The sequence below is a fragment of the Lolium perenne genome, chromosome 1 (assembly GCF_019359855.2).
Source record: "Lolium perenne isolate Kyuss_39 chromosome 1, Kyuss_2.0, whole genome shotgun sequence".
Taxonomy (NCBI): domain Eukaryota; kingdom Viridiplantae; phylum Streptophyta; class Magnoliopsida; order Poales; family Poaceae; genus Lolium; species Lolium perenne.
In genome coordinates this window covers 257648006-257662146 of record NC_067244.2, presented here as the reverse complement: position 1 = coordinate 257662146, position 14141 = coordinate 257648006, and the positions used below count along the sequence as shown (strand labels likewise).

The window sequence follows — 14141 nt, the reverse complement described above, 5'->3', positions numbered from 1 at the left end:
GCTGCTGGTTCAGTTGTAGGAGTTGATTTGCGATGCCCATGGAATAGCAGGAGAAACAAACGCATTTTGTGGTAGAACTGGATGCATGGTGTGTTCCTATTCTGCAGTGATTTGATCATGTCAACCATGGCGGGAAATGAATAGAGAAGTGTCAGTTTTCAATGTAGGAAGTGTACATATATAGAAAGCAGCCGCGTGTAAAGTAGTTTGTGGATATATATATCTTTGCAAAGGTTGTTGAGCCGTACACCTAAACATTTTTTTTCCCGATTTTTCTACTCTAACCATTGTGGATTGAGCAATCAGGATGCCATGTGGTTGTTGATCCGCGCGCAAGTACCTGACTTGCGACTGCATCTTCACTTGTAAGCTTGTAAAGTAGTGCCTGACTTCCGTAAGTTGAGATGAAGCACTCAGATCCTCTGGATATGCCGCAGAGGTTTCGTCGCTGTCGGAAGGAACCAAACCTCACCATGCAAGTCACCATACGAGTCTCACATTTTCCACTCCAATCATCCTGCATTGACCAATCAGAAAAATCCGGTCTTGCTTGCTGATCTGCGCAAGTACCTGCCTGACTTGCGAGTTCATCTTCGATGCTTCTTCCTCCTTCCGTTGGTCGAGGCCGGCCGCCGTTGACGGGACCTTTTCCCGCCGGTCAGCCTGCGTTGGTGCAGAACTGCTAACTGCTGGTACTAAAAAACGCCGATGATGCTGACCGGAAGGCTACCGCTCTGACCTGCTCCGATTCGCATTCACCTGAAAGGTCAGTGAGAGCGATGGTATCAGTGGCTTGCCTGCGTGATGAAAACGAGGGGTGATCGGATGGGCGGATATACTGATAATCAATCTATCTGTTTTCCTCACGAGCTAATTAACCGGTGGATCCATGATGACGATCAATTCAGGTTCAGGCCACGGTGAGAGGCGTCTCGCGCGCCCACGGTTATTAAGCTCATAAGCTGACGCGCGCTGAACAAGGTAGCTGTTAGTAGGTTAGTTGCCCTGTCTGACTAGCTGAGACCGATGACCGGCCGAGAGCGACGGCGGAAGACGCCGAGTGTGGCCGGGAGCTGGCGGCGAGACGTGCGTACCCTCCACCACGTGGGTGAGAAACCCCCCGGTACCAGGGCACCTTCCTGCCGTTCCTCGAGACGAGGCACCTTCGTGCCTTGCCGCGCGACGGTGACCACCGCCTGCGCGCGATCGCCGGCTCCCCTGCCGATGGTCCGGCACCGGCAACCCCGTCCCCATGCCGATGCCGGTCACGCTGGGAGCGTGAGCGTTTCCCCGGCCCCGGCCCCGGCCCCGGCCCGGTTTCTTTAGGACCTTCCCGTACGTAACGTAAGAGTCATCGTACGTCCCTCGTGTTGCTCCGCCGTACTACGTGCCGGGATTTCATGTCCGGATCACGCGATGCCGCGAGACTCTCCTCGAGTTCATCAGGGTCACGCTTCCCATAACAAGTCCATAACCAGGTCATCCAATCCGTCAAGGTCACGCTCCCGCTACAGTTGTTAGCGTAAAACCATTGTGTATTCGTGATAAAAAAAGAACCCGGTTTTGCTAGTTCTAAGCTAGCAGTGAATTACCTTTAGTTCCCAATCGAGTCCTACACCACAAATTTACATTGTGATTCGTGTATTTAAGATTTGCAACTCAGATTTTTCAATCATGGGCAAGTGCAACTAGGTAAAATATATCTGGACCGTTAAATTTGCTTTATGATTCGTGTTAATAGTGAGTTGCAATATGGGGTGCAACTTCTCAGTTAACTACGAATTAGTCCCTTCAATCGTGACGCCGCCTCCGCTACTTCTATGTCATCTATGCGCACACCATCTTGACCAGGGTGAACTTCTTGCCCTACTGGACACTTCCGTTCATCGCCGCATGCTCTGTACAGCGGTGTCGCTGTTTACCGGACCATGTCATCTAGCGTTGTTGTTCAAGCTGATGTTGTGGTGCCTGTACACCCGCCCGACCGCTTCTATGTCTTCTTGGTGAGGTCCCGCACTCGCCGCACTTCTTTCCACTCTTCCGCATGCTCTTTGGTGTCGTTTCGTCTAGCTCCGACGTTGCCTCTTGGTCCATCCCCTATCATGTGCTTCCCCCCCCCCCCTGCTAAATTCGGACGAGCTCACGCTTGCCTCTCGCATGTACGTTGCCTTGCTCTGCCACTCCCTCGTCGGCACTGGGTTTGTCGTAGTCCATGGAAGTCACGGCAGAAGCAGCCGCAGAGGTAGCATGGTGGTCGTGCTCGGCGAGGAAATGCACTGATCAGCGAGGTGGTGGCAAGGCGATGGCAGACCGGTGGGTTGACCAGTGGCGGTAATATGATTTCAGACACAAGATGAAGTGGACCTCCAAATAAATTTATTTTTTTATTTCATTTTGGGATTTTTAAATTTTTCAATGAGTTGACAAGTCCACTTCAGCAAATTCGCTCTGACGGTTGGGTCCACTTGTTAGAATTGTTGTCAATTCGAGGTCAATTATGAGTTAAGTGTTTTTTATGAAAACTACAAAAGAATGTGGTGGATTTTTTAAAAGAAAAATATAAAGTGACACCATTAGTAAATTTTCTTATAAATGTGGTGGTTTTATACTAGGGTGTGGCTATTTCTCAGTCGACTTATGTTGCAACTGATGACTCGCATGAATCACAAAGCAAATCTAATGGTCCGGATAATTTTTCTCAGTTGCAACTCCACTTACAATTTCAAAAAGAAAACAACCCTCAGTTGCAACTCAACTTGCAACTAATATGCACGAATCATGATGCAATAGGATTTTACTCAGTACGAACTTTAGTTTTCAGCTAGGTGAGAACTAGCAAATCACTTCATGCTAACGGCTCCACTCCTACGCGTTATGTCCGAACACACTTCAGATTGAGATTAGTAGGCCGCCTAAAACCAGAGTATTGTTGTGTCACTGCAGGTCTCTGAGTCTCCTCCGACTAGGATTGGAAAACCGGTCGACCGATCGATCGAGTCTATATAAGCTGCCGGTCGCCCCACGTCCAACCCAGAGCTAAAGCCGCCGAGCCGATCGATCCAGAGACACATACGCAGGCGACACGAACACCCCCGTTCCCGGCGGCCTCTCCTCGCCAAACGATCTTTGGACGACAACCCCAGCCGGCCACGATGGGCAACCTTTGCTCCTCCCGCGGCACGGCCGCCGCGATGGCCGCGACAGCCCAAACCACGACGACGACACAGCCGTTCGCTCCCGCGCCGGCGAGGGCGCCGGCGAGGCTGCCGGACTTCACGCAGTCGGTGAAGCTCAAGTACGTCAAGCTGGGCTACCACTACCTCATCACCCACGGCGCGTACCTGGCGGTGCTTCCCCTGCCTGGCTTCGTCGCGGCGCACCTCTCCACCTTCACCCTGCACGACCTCGCCGACCTCTGGCTGCACCTGCAGTACAACCTCGTCTCCGTTCTCGCCTGCTCGGCCCTCCTCGTTGCCACCTGCACCGCCTACCTCCTCACCCGCCCGCGCCCCGTCTACCTCGTCGACTTCGCCTGCTACAAGCCCAATGACGCGCGCCGCTGCAGCCGCGCCCGCTTCATGGACTGCACCGAGAAGCTCGGCACCTTCACGGACGACAACGTCGAGTTCCAGCGCCGGATCGTCGAGCGCTCCGGGCTCGGCGAGGACACATACCTGCCCGAGGCCGTGCTCAACCTCCCGCCCAACCCCTCCATGGCCAACGCGCGCAGGGAGGCCGAGACCGTCATGTTCGGCGCGCTCGACCAGCTATTCGCCAAGACGGGCGTCAGGCCCAAGGACATCGGCATCCTCGTCGTCAACTGCAGCCTCTTCAACCCGACGCCGTCGCTGGCCTCCATGGTCGTCAACCACTACAAGCTCCGGGGCAACATCCTCAGCTACAACCTCGGCGGCATGGGGTGCAGCGCGGGGCTCATCGCCGTCGACCTCGCCAAGGACCTGCTCCGGGTGCACCCCAACACGTACGCCGTGGTCATCAGCATGGAGAACATCACCCTCAACTGGTACTTCGGGAACGACCGCTCCATGCTGGTGTCCAACTGCCTCTTCCGCATGGGCGGCGCCGCCATCCTGCTCTCCAACCGCCGCGCGGCCCGCCGCCGCTCAAAGTACCAGCTGGTGCACACGGTGCGCACGCACAAGGGCGCCGACGACAGCGCCTTCGGCTGCGTGTACCAGCAGCAGGACGAGGACGGCAAGACGGGCGTGTCGCTGTCCAAGGACCTCATGGCCATCGCCGGCGGCGCGCTCAAGACCAACATCACCACGCTCGGCCCGCTGGTGCTCCCCGTCAGCGAGCAGCTGCTCTTCTTCGCCACGCTGGCCGCCAAGAAGCTCTTCAACGCCAAGATCAAGCCGTACATCCCGGACTTCAAGCTCGCCTTCGAGCACTTCTGCATCCACGCCGGCGGCCGGGGCGTGCTCGACAAGATGGAGAGCAGCCTGCAGCTGTCGGAGTGGCACATGGAGCCGTCCAGGATGACGCTCAACAGGTTCGGCAACACCTCCAGCAGCTCGCTCTGGTACGAGCTCGCCTACGCCGAGGCCAAGGGCCGGATCAAGAAGGGCGACAGGACGTGGCAGATCGCCTTCGGCTCAGGGTTCAAGTGCAACAGTGCCGTCTGGAGGGCGCTCCGCTCCGTCAACCCGGCCAGGGAGAGCGACATGGCCGGGAACCCCTGGGCCGACGAGATCCACAGATTCCCCGTACCTGTGCCCAAGGTTTCCGCCATTGATCCTACCACCACCAGTTAGAAGACACGTACATCGGCTCGTATTTTGATCGAAACTGTTGCCAGATAGCTGCTTGATTGATACTAGTGGTAGAATTAAGCTAGGTAGAGATTTGTCATTGGGTCTGATTGATTAAACCTGTATTGCTTGATTCTCTCGTCTTCTGTGATGTGTTCCACTGGTCCGGGGACAGAGACAGACATACACAGGGTGCATCTGCATATGATGAAGTTGTACATAAATTATTGAGAAAATAAATTTGTAGTACTAAGATACATTGAGTGCACCCTTACACGTTTTAAAAACAAATACTGTAATTCTTTTGTGTGGCCTCTTCTTCTTGGTATGCTTTCTGTGGTTTTATGTATGCACGTCACAAGTTGTTCAAGAACTGTAAAGCACATGCTGACATGCATCCAGAATTCGGTTTAACATTCACTTCTGCAGCTCCCTGTCTGGTACCTGGGCCAATGTAAATGACCTTGCAATGTTTTCTGCGTGTCTGCTTCATACTTACGATGTTCTAGCTCATCCACTCCCATCCCTAGTTCATGCATATTGCGTATACAACGCTTAACCCTGGAAGTTTTCCCCATGTAGTTGCCGTGTCTTTTTTCGATAAAGAGAATATATTAATATCAGAAAATACCAACTACATCTAGCCTCTGCAACAACGTAATATCCGAATAACATTACGAATGCACACAGCCAAAAAAGATAAAAAGAAAACTAAGAAATAAAAGTCCCGCTACAGTATCCCAGCCCTAGCAACAATAATACGTACATCCACCACCAAGACAACACCTGAAATTCAGACTCTTCAAAAGCAACGCCTCCAAGAAGGGAACAGTGCACCAGCGCCGTCGTCGCCCGATCAAAGATCTTAGGTTTTCACCCTGAAGATAGTCTCCGCTCTCAAAACAATGCCTTCAACAAGAACATTATCGACCTTGGGTTTTCACCCTGAAAGGTAAAACTCCAAACTTCACATGTGCTGTCGCCCCCACTTTCATATCATTGTTGCAAAGTCTGGAACACCAAGCAAGCCACTCAACAGCGCAAAGACTTCAACCTCCATTAGCTAGTCCTCCAAATCCGGCCTTCATGATATTTCTCTTCTTCTGACTTCACCATGGATCAGCTGTCATTTGGTGTCAACACAGAAAAGAGTTTCGCGCATCACCCTTCAAGACCAAATGGTCGGAATAAAAGCATAGGCGCACGACCGAATACCACCGATCCAGCAAACTCCAGACAATAGAAGCACTATTACATTCACTGGCGGCGCCTTCCGGAACTCAACACTCTGGCCAGATCATGAAGGGCATGCCTCCGGTAGGTCTTCATCTTCGCCCAAGAGAGACCCTAGGACCGCCGCCTTTATTCAGGTCGATAAGAAGGCAAAGCTTCGCGTCTCGCCAGGCCCCCACGCCACCATCCGTCCGCCGTGCCTAGAGATGGAGCTCAGTTTTCACCAGCAACCAGCCGACTTCCTCCGGCGAGGAGACCTCCACCTCCATGCCTGAGCTCGCTGCCCCGGTGTCCACGTGACAAGAGATGGGGCTCGGTTTTCACCAGCAACCACGTCTCCCAACTCGGCTCGAAGACTAGTGTGGAATCCCGAGATCCGCCACAGCCAGTCGACAACTGGCCGACCTCCTCTGGCGAGGAGGCCTCCACCTCCATGCTCGAGGCCGCTGCCCCGGTGTCCACGTGACTACTGGAGCTTGGCGCGTCTCGATGATCTTTGCGCTGCTCATTACCTCTCTGGTAATCATCCCGATGATTTCCTCCACTGTTTCCTCGGAAGCCAGCCACCACTTGGTTGGGACCGTCGTAGTCTGAGAACTGGCGAGAATATCGTCGCCTATTTTGATTGTTGTTTCGGTTGCGATCTTCTTCGGGTGATCTGTGTCGTTTATTATGAACATCATCTTCGCCATCCGCCCAGCGATTCGCTATCTCCATGAGGTCTGCTATTGTTCGTGGCCTAGATCTGCCCAAATCCTCGATTAAGTCTCTTCTTCGGATCCCCGCGACAAATGCATCGATTGCTCTTTCGTCAGATATATTTTCTGCCGATTTTTTTATGATATTCCACCGCTGGATGTACATCCTCATTGGTTCATCATACTTCTGTTTGCATGCCCTCAAAACTTCTATCGATGCAGGTTTCTTGCATGTTGAGCGAAAGTTTCTTACGAACAGGCCCTCGAAAGTCTCCCAGTTGTCGATGGATCCTTCCGGTAATTTCTTTATCCACGATCTTGCGGCTCCACTAAGGTGAACCTAGATGCTCTGCATTGCAGTTGCTCGACTTCCGCCCGTTAACTTCACTGTTTCCAGGTAATCTACCAGCTAGTTCTCTGGGTCTTGCAGGCCATCGAACTTTTTTGTAATTGTCGGGTAACTTTAACCCATAAGGAACCCGAGTTTTACGGACTCATCGAGTAAAACAGGGGAGCCCGCACATATCATCTTCGTCGACTTCTGGTGATTGTCGATGTTCTCTTCTCTCCTGTCGTGCTCTATCGACTCGCGCTTGTGTCGCTGTGTCTCTTGGATCCCTAGCTCGAGGAGGATCTCGCGCAGCCGAAGTAGGTTGAGGATTATTTCTGTCAACACCCGGATTTTTAAGTCCAGATGCCTATTATGCCATTCATCGCAATCCCAGGAATATTGTTTTTGCGAGACATAATAGATTGATATCACAACACATCATTCATTACATACCATAATCGTCTTACAAATAAAGGATCACATGATCCATTCTCATTACAACAATAGAAGTTCTATTCATTACATAACACATAGCGGAAGCGAAAGTAGCGTAGTAGTAGTCCATCTATTCCACAGGCAACTGTTGACGTCAGGAGTGATCCTAGTTGTCGTAGACGTCCTGCTGTCCTTCTTCCGGGTTCTGGTACTCGTCTTCATAGTCTGGCCATTTGAATAGCCAGGGACACAGCCATGAGTACTTTAAAGTACTCGCAAACTAATACTAAGGTAAAATACTATCAACTATAGTAAGGGGGTTCTAAGCTCTAGTTTCATTTGCATAAAGCCAGTTTTATATCATAAACACTTTAATAGTCAAAACCTCTTCATTTGACTAACTTACTCAAGTGGGAACATTAGTGTCATTCCCACAACTCAGTTGTGATTCAAAGTCAAAGTCACCTTTCAATTCAAATCACAAGTCACCATTCATATTTTTAGAAAAGTTCTGATGACGGAACAGTATGGCCTTTCCAACTGTCCATAACCGAGGACGCGGCTATTCGAATAGGTTTAAACTCTGCAGAGGTTGTACACTTGTGCCACAACAATTGCAATAGTTCGTCAGGGGTAACTGGCCCTGATTTATCGTACGCAGTACGCGAACTACCAATCCTAACCTTTCATTTACATACTCTAGTATGAGCACCTCTCCCCATGAGCTTGGCCTCCCGGTGAAAACCGCAGTCAACCCGGGAACTGCACAGGGCTTGGGCCGGACATTCACCTCATTTCACGTCATTTCACATCACTTCACCAGTACGGAGGCAGCCTCAAGCATAACCCCTATGACGCTTGTTCAGAGGGAACCCATACTAAAATACATAAGTTTCCAGCTAAGCCTTACCCAGATTCAGGTATTGTGGGGGTACTTGTAAAATTGGAATGGTATCGCATCCGAACCCAACCATCAGTGTTTTTGTAAAAATTCACCAAGTCATTCACCAGTCACATTCACCTTCAAAATCTCTCAATAGAATGACTCATCATTCCAAGGTTTTCAAAAATCATTTCAATTCACAAGTTCCCAACTAGAGTAGTCACTTTTAATATTGAGCACTAGCATCTAGTTATGAGGGGTGCTAAGGTATCTTGAAGCTTGCTAGGCTAAGTGTGATTCTCTTGTACTACTCTATAATTCAACCAAGTGAATCATAAATCAAAAAGTAACTTTGATAAATAAAATCAAGTAAAGCTTGTAAAGTAAAAACTTGGGATAGGTTCATAAAGTAAAATGTAATGGTGCCTTGCTCTTGTAGAGCCTTGCACAAAGGAACCTTGCAAGAGTGTTAGCTTGCCTTGATTGGTGAGGTGATCAAAGTTTTCTTGCTCTTCCTCTTGGTAGAAGACCTCTTCCTCTTGATAGTCTCCGGTACTAGCGTCTATAAACGAATACGAGGATACAATCACCAAACAACACTTAAGTAGTCTTAATTAGCCTTATTGGCTCACACAAAGGATCTAGCATCACTACTTAACATTTATCCAAAAATTATTCTAGGGTTTCTTTATTTAATCATTAGGAAAATAATTTCCTCTCATTGAAAATTGGAATTAGGGTTTCTCTTTGGTTTGGAGAAATAATTTCCTCTCATTGAATTCTTCTTAAGATTTAATTTCTCTTATGAATAGTATATGACCTAGGTTGACCAAGGTCAACCTCTTCATACTTATCATTTGAGAAAAAGGATTTAAATGAGGTTCCATACCTCATGCAATTTAATACTAACATGGTAGTGATTTAATGCCACCAAATAACTCAATATGAGAGTATATAGACCATGGTCACTATCTCATGTTGAATTACTTGAGAACAAGATTTAAATGAGAGGAATACCTCTCATATGATTTAACACATAGTTGTAACTAATTTAATAAAAACTATTATTGAGGTGATTCAATATTCTCAAATAACCAGGGATGATCCCATGTTGACCAAGGTCAACACTTCACACTTAGTATTTGAGAAAAATGATTTAAATGAGATTCATCATCTCATGTGATTTAAATAACTATGGCAAAAGTAAAATACTATTTAGATTTGAAAAATCTACAAGTGAGCAAGTATGAGCCTAAGCATTTAAAGGTCAACACCTTACCTCGTATCACTTGTGAGAATGCTTTAAATGAGGTGCTACACCTCATTGGTTTAAATTCCTAAAATTTGAAATAGTTTGAAAGGGGCTAGTATTGACTACATAGCCAATATTTTGCTTCTAGCCCATGATCATGTACAGAACATATATCATATTTTTACATAGTAAATTAGGGTTTGCTAAATGTGAATTATTGCAATTGGATTCACTGCAAAATTCAAATTGGTTGATTTTTAAGATTTATTTGAATACAGAAAAGTATCTGTTTTGTTATTTTTGCTATTCAAAAACTACACAACATATGGGGTTGAATCCAGTGAGGTTTGCTAGATAATTTCATAAGCTTTCTATAGCATTTTAAATCACCAGATTTGGATTGGTAGATTTGAAGCTATTCAAATTTGAAGTGTGCAGCAGTATTGGATTTGAACTAAATGGATTAAACCAAATTTGAATTACTGGGCCACGCGGGAAAACCTAACGGGCCTAAACGAGGGGAGAGGGACTGGGCTGGCCCGACTAACATGCCACGCACGCAGCGGGCCGCCTGACCGTGGCCCCCACTCGTCAGCGGGTCTTAACAGCGAAGCGGTACCTGGCGACGTGCGCCGTTAGATCAGATGGAGATCGCACGGCTGAGAGTCGTCGTTGTCGACGGGGGAGGGGAGCTCGCTGCGCTGGCGAGGTAGGGGGTCGGCGGCGCGACGGAGGCTCCCGCGGGGCTCTGCTGTGTGCTGGTCGACGTTGGCGTGGACGAGGAAGTGACTGGCACCGTCGGCGAGGCTTGGGGAGGCGTCAATCGGCGGCGCTGATCTGCGGGCTCCGGCGGCCGTCGGCTTCAAATTGGAGCAGCTCCGGTGGAATTGGGACGAGGGAGGTGTTCGAGGAGGTCAAGGAGGAGGAGGGGAGCAGATTGTGTGAAGGAAGAAGGGGCGGGGGAGCTCTATTTATAGTCGAGTGGTGAGTCCGGCGGGTGCTGTGAGAGGTTGTCCATGGCGCGGCTGTCTGGAGCGGTGAAGGGGCAAGGTAGGGGTCGCGTAGCGTTGCAGGCGTCCTGGTGGTGCTAGTGAGCTTGACGGCACGGCTAAAGGGGGTCTGAGGCGGGCTGGCGACGATCGAGTGCTGGCAGTACGGGTGCGGCCGAGCTCGGATCATTGCGACGGTGACGAGGCGTCCGCGAGCTAGTGAGCATGTCCAGTAGGTTGCTGGTGGTGTGGTGATGGCGCGTGCAAGAGGGCAAGGCGAGGGGAGGACGAGGGCGACCGGACACGGTGGCGTCCTGGCGCGTCCAGGGTTGGGTCGGGGCGCGGTCACCGCGTGCCTGGCACGTCCTGGGCTTGTATGGGCACGCTTCGTTCGGCCAATACCGTGCTCGCTTCGATCCAGGGAGAGTACAGGCATGCTCAGGGAGGTTCGGTGATGCTCCAGGACAAGGTGGATGTGGCCAGAGATGAGGGGTGAGGTAGGGTGGCATGGTAGTGCCTAGCATGGCCGGCATGAGGAAGTTTTTGATCATGCACCTATTTTAGCAGGTCTGCAGTGCATAGGATGATGCAGAGGAGGTACAAGGATGTTGATGATCACAAATGAAAAGGGGTTTAGGCTAAAAACCAGAGGATAATAGCATGTGTGCAAAAACCAGAATCATGCCTGCAGGGTGTTTGTGAAAATGGCCGCATGAAACTTTTTGTGGAATTTTGCAATTATTTTTGGTGCACTTCAATCTTATATTTAAAGTGATGGAAAGGTGGTGGTGGTGTCCATTTTGGTGAAGATTTGCAAAGTTTCAAAAAGTGGATCATCTTCTCTTTAATTCAAAGTCCTCACTTGTCCATCTTATTCTGGTCAATCTGGTCAACTTCAGCAGAGATGGTCAACATGAAAGTTGTTGACCTTGACATGGTCTTGGATGACATGGTCATAGTTGACCAAGTTTAGTTTAGGAAGATTCAAATGCAGGGGGGTAAAGTAGTGAAGATTTTATAAATGGGTCATATGACCATTATCATATGTATGTGAGTTTTGAATTTTCCTTTGATTTTAATCTGGTTTCTTTTATGCATTTGGGTTTGTTTGAGTTATATAAGTATTTTAGAAACCATAGATGGAGCTATGGTGGCCTTTGGTGAAGATTTGCAATTTTGGCCTAAGTGTATGTGAGTGAAATGGGGATTTTCTCCCTAATTGATTTCCCTTCAATTGATTTGACTTTTGTTGACTCTAATGTGATTCTTATTAGTTTAGAAACATTTTAAGACCAATGAAACAAATTCAAAGGGTCTTGTTCAAAGATTTGCAAATTTGGCCATAACACATAAGAGGTGATGTGTCACTTTTCATTATTTTTGTAAAGGGTTCACCTTGCTTTACTTGAGCATGGGTTAGGGTCAATTTAGGGTTATAATAGGTTGAGAGATGGTTTCCCAACATTTGGTCAAGGTTTAAAGTCATAGGGCAAAATTTGGGTATTATGGCTATGTGCCACACATGCCTCTATGCATATGTTGCATTTCATTTTAAATTTGACTTGGCTTGACCCATTTGGTGTTGTTGAGTGTTGAAATGGTATATGGAAGTGATCCAACCATTTACAACAAGTCCTAGGGTCAATCTTCTCAAATTCATAATTTGCACTTTTGCTCTCACATGCCTCTATGGCATTTTTAGTTTCTTTTTAATTTCTTTGGAAAACACTTGGATTTGGTTTGATAAGCCTTTGGGTAAGGTGTATGAAGGTTTTCCAAACCTCTATGCAAAGTAGAAAAGCTTAGGGTAAAGTTTTATAAAAATAGCCATAAGCACATAAGCCTTTTTCTTATTTATTTCCCTTTTATTTTATTTTAACTAGGATGGGGAAAAGAGAGGTGAGGTTTACGGTTTAAGATTACTTCAATTACTAATAACAAGCAATCATAGCAATAGCACAAGAATTAAGCAAGATCAATATGTATCATACTTAATCAATAAAAGTTTTTGTTGGTTCCAAAATTTGGAACTAGGGAAGTTCATTTGTTTTGTTTTGAAAATTCTTGGGATGTTACAAACCCTTCCCCCTTAAACAAATCTCGTCCCGAGATTTTAAGAAAAGTTAGGTTCCTAAGAGAGATTGAGCATTTTATTAACAGGAAGACATACTTGGCATGGTCTGGGGTGCTTCCTGAGCTTCGATGCGATCATGTGGTAGAGACGACCGTTGTTGTTGTTCTGGTTCCTTCTACCTGCGAAGCGACGCTGTTGCTGAGCAGGTGCTGCGGTATTGGCGGCAATCCTGGCAAGCTTCTTGGGGCACTCATTGGAGAAGTGACCCACAACTCCACATTCGTAGCAATTGATGGTGGACTTGTCTTTGGGGATTACGGGGGTAGCGTTGCTTCCAGTCCTTGGGGCAGTATTGGTGTTGTTGTGGTTTCCATTGTTGTTGCTGTTGTTGGGGTGGTTGTTGTTGTTGTGGTTGTTGTTGTTGTTGCCTCCGGTCTTCGGGGGTCCTCCGTTGTTGTTGGTGTAGTTGGGGCGATGAGCAGGGGGCTTGTTGTATCTTGGGTTGAATCCTCCAGAAGAGTTGTTGCGGTACTTCTGGGTATGGTGGGGTCCATTCTGGTTCATCATTCTGCGCTTGCGGTTCTCATTGGCCTGATGCAGTTTTCCTTCCATCTGTATGGCTGAGTCCACGAGGGCTTCTAAGTCAGCGAACGGAATGTTCACTAACACAGTTTGCATCTCGTCGTGCAGTCCGTTCAGAAATCTTTCCTTTCTCTTCTCATTGGTGTCGGTCTCATCCGGGGCGTACCTTGACAGAGTGAGAAACCTGTCGCGGTATTCCACCACGGACATCCTTCCTTGTTTGAGTTCACGGAACTCGTCTCTTATTTTCTTGATCAGTCCTTGGGGCACGTGGTATTTGCTGAACTTCAGCTTGAAGTCTTCCCATGTCATCATCTGTCCCGCATTCATTGCACGGGCACTTGTCCACCAGGCTCTGGCAGGTCCTGACAGGTAGTGGGTGGCGAAACGATGCCTTTTCTGCGGCTTCAACTCCCGCAACTTCGAGGTTGTTCTCCATGGTCTGGAGCCAGTCATCAGCATCAAGGGGCTCTTCAGTCTTGTTGAACATCGGAGGGTTGGTGTGCTGAAAGTTCTTCAGCTTCGATCCCGGGTGATCGTGGTTTCCATGGCCTTGATTGTTCTGAGCTATCTGTTGCAGTGCGGTAATGTTGGCTTGGCGTTCAGCTCTCTCGACTTCTCGGTCTGCCATCATCGTCTGCAGTAGTTGCATCATGGCATCTTGGGTGGCGTTGCGGGTTGGTGGGGCCATCTGAACATTGATGTAGATGATAAGATAAGAGGGAATTTTCTATGGTTTGTTTTGTGAAAGTTTAAAAAGTTCATAAATTGAAATTTTGAGTAGTGTTGCGGGGGTAAAAACCAACAACACTTTTTCATTCATACCAAGCATCATACATTACAAAGCTAACACACCGTTGGTTTGAAGAACCATTCATCGCTCTACGATACA

At 48.3% G+C, this 14141-nt stretch overlaps 1 protein-coding gene across 1 annotated transcript; it reads left to right on the top strand.

Moving 5' to 3' along the window:
• Positions 1 to 2980: 2980 nt before the first annotated feature.
• LOC127327738 (3-ketoacyl-CoA synthase 11-like) lies at positions 2981 to 5027 on the top strand. The gene has a single exon (XM_051354534.2). The coding sequence runs from the start codon at positions 3153 to 3155 to the stop codon at positions 4773 to 4775; it is 1623 nt and encodes a 540-aa protein (XP_051210494.1). The 5' UTR covers positions 2981 to 3152; the 3' UTR covers positions 4776 to 5027.
• Positions 5028 to 14141: the final 9114 nt, after the last annotated feature.

Bases quoted from the DNA above. Each gene is read 5' to 3' on its own strand.
- LOC127327738 (XM_051354534.2), top strand. From the start codon at position 3,153: ATGGGCAACCTTTGCTCCTCCCGCGGCACGGCCGCCGCGATGGCCGCG.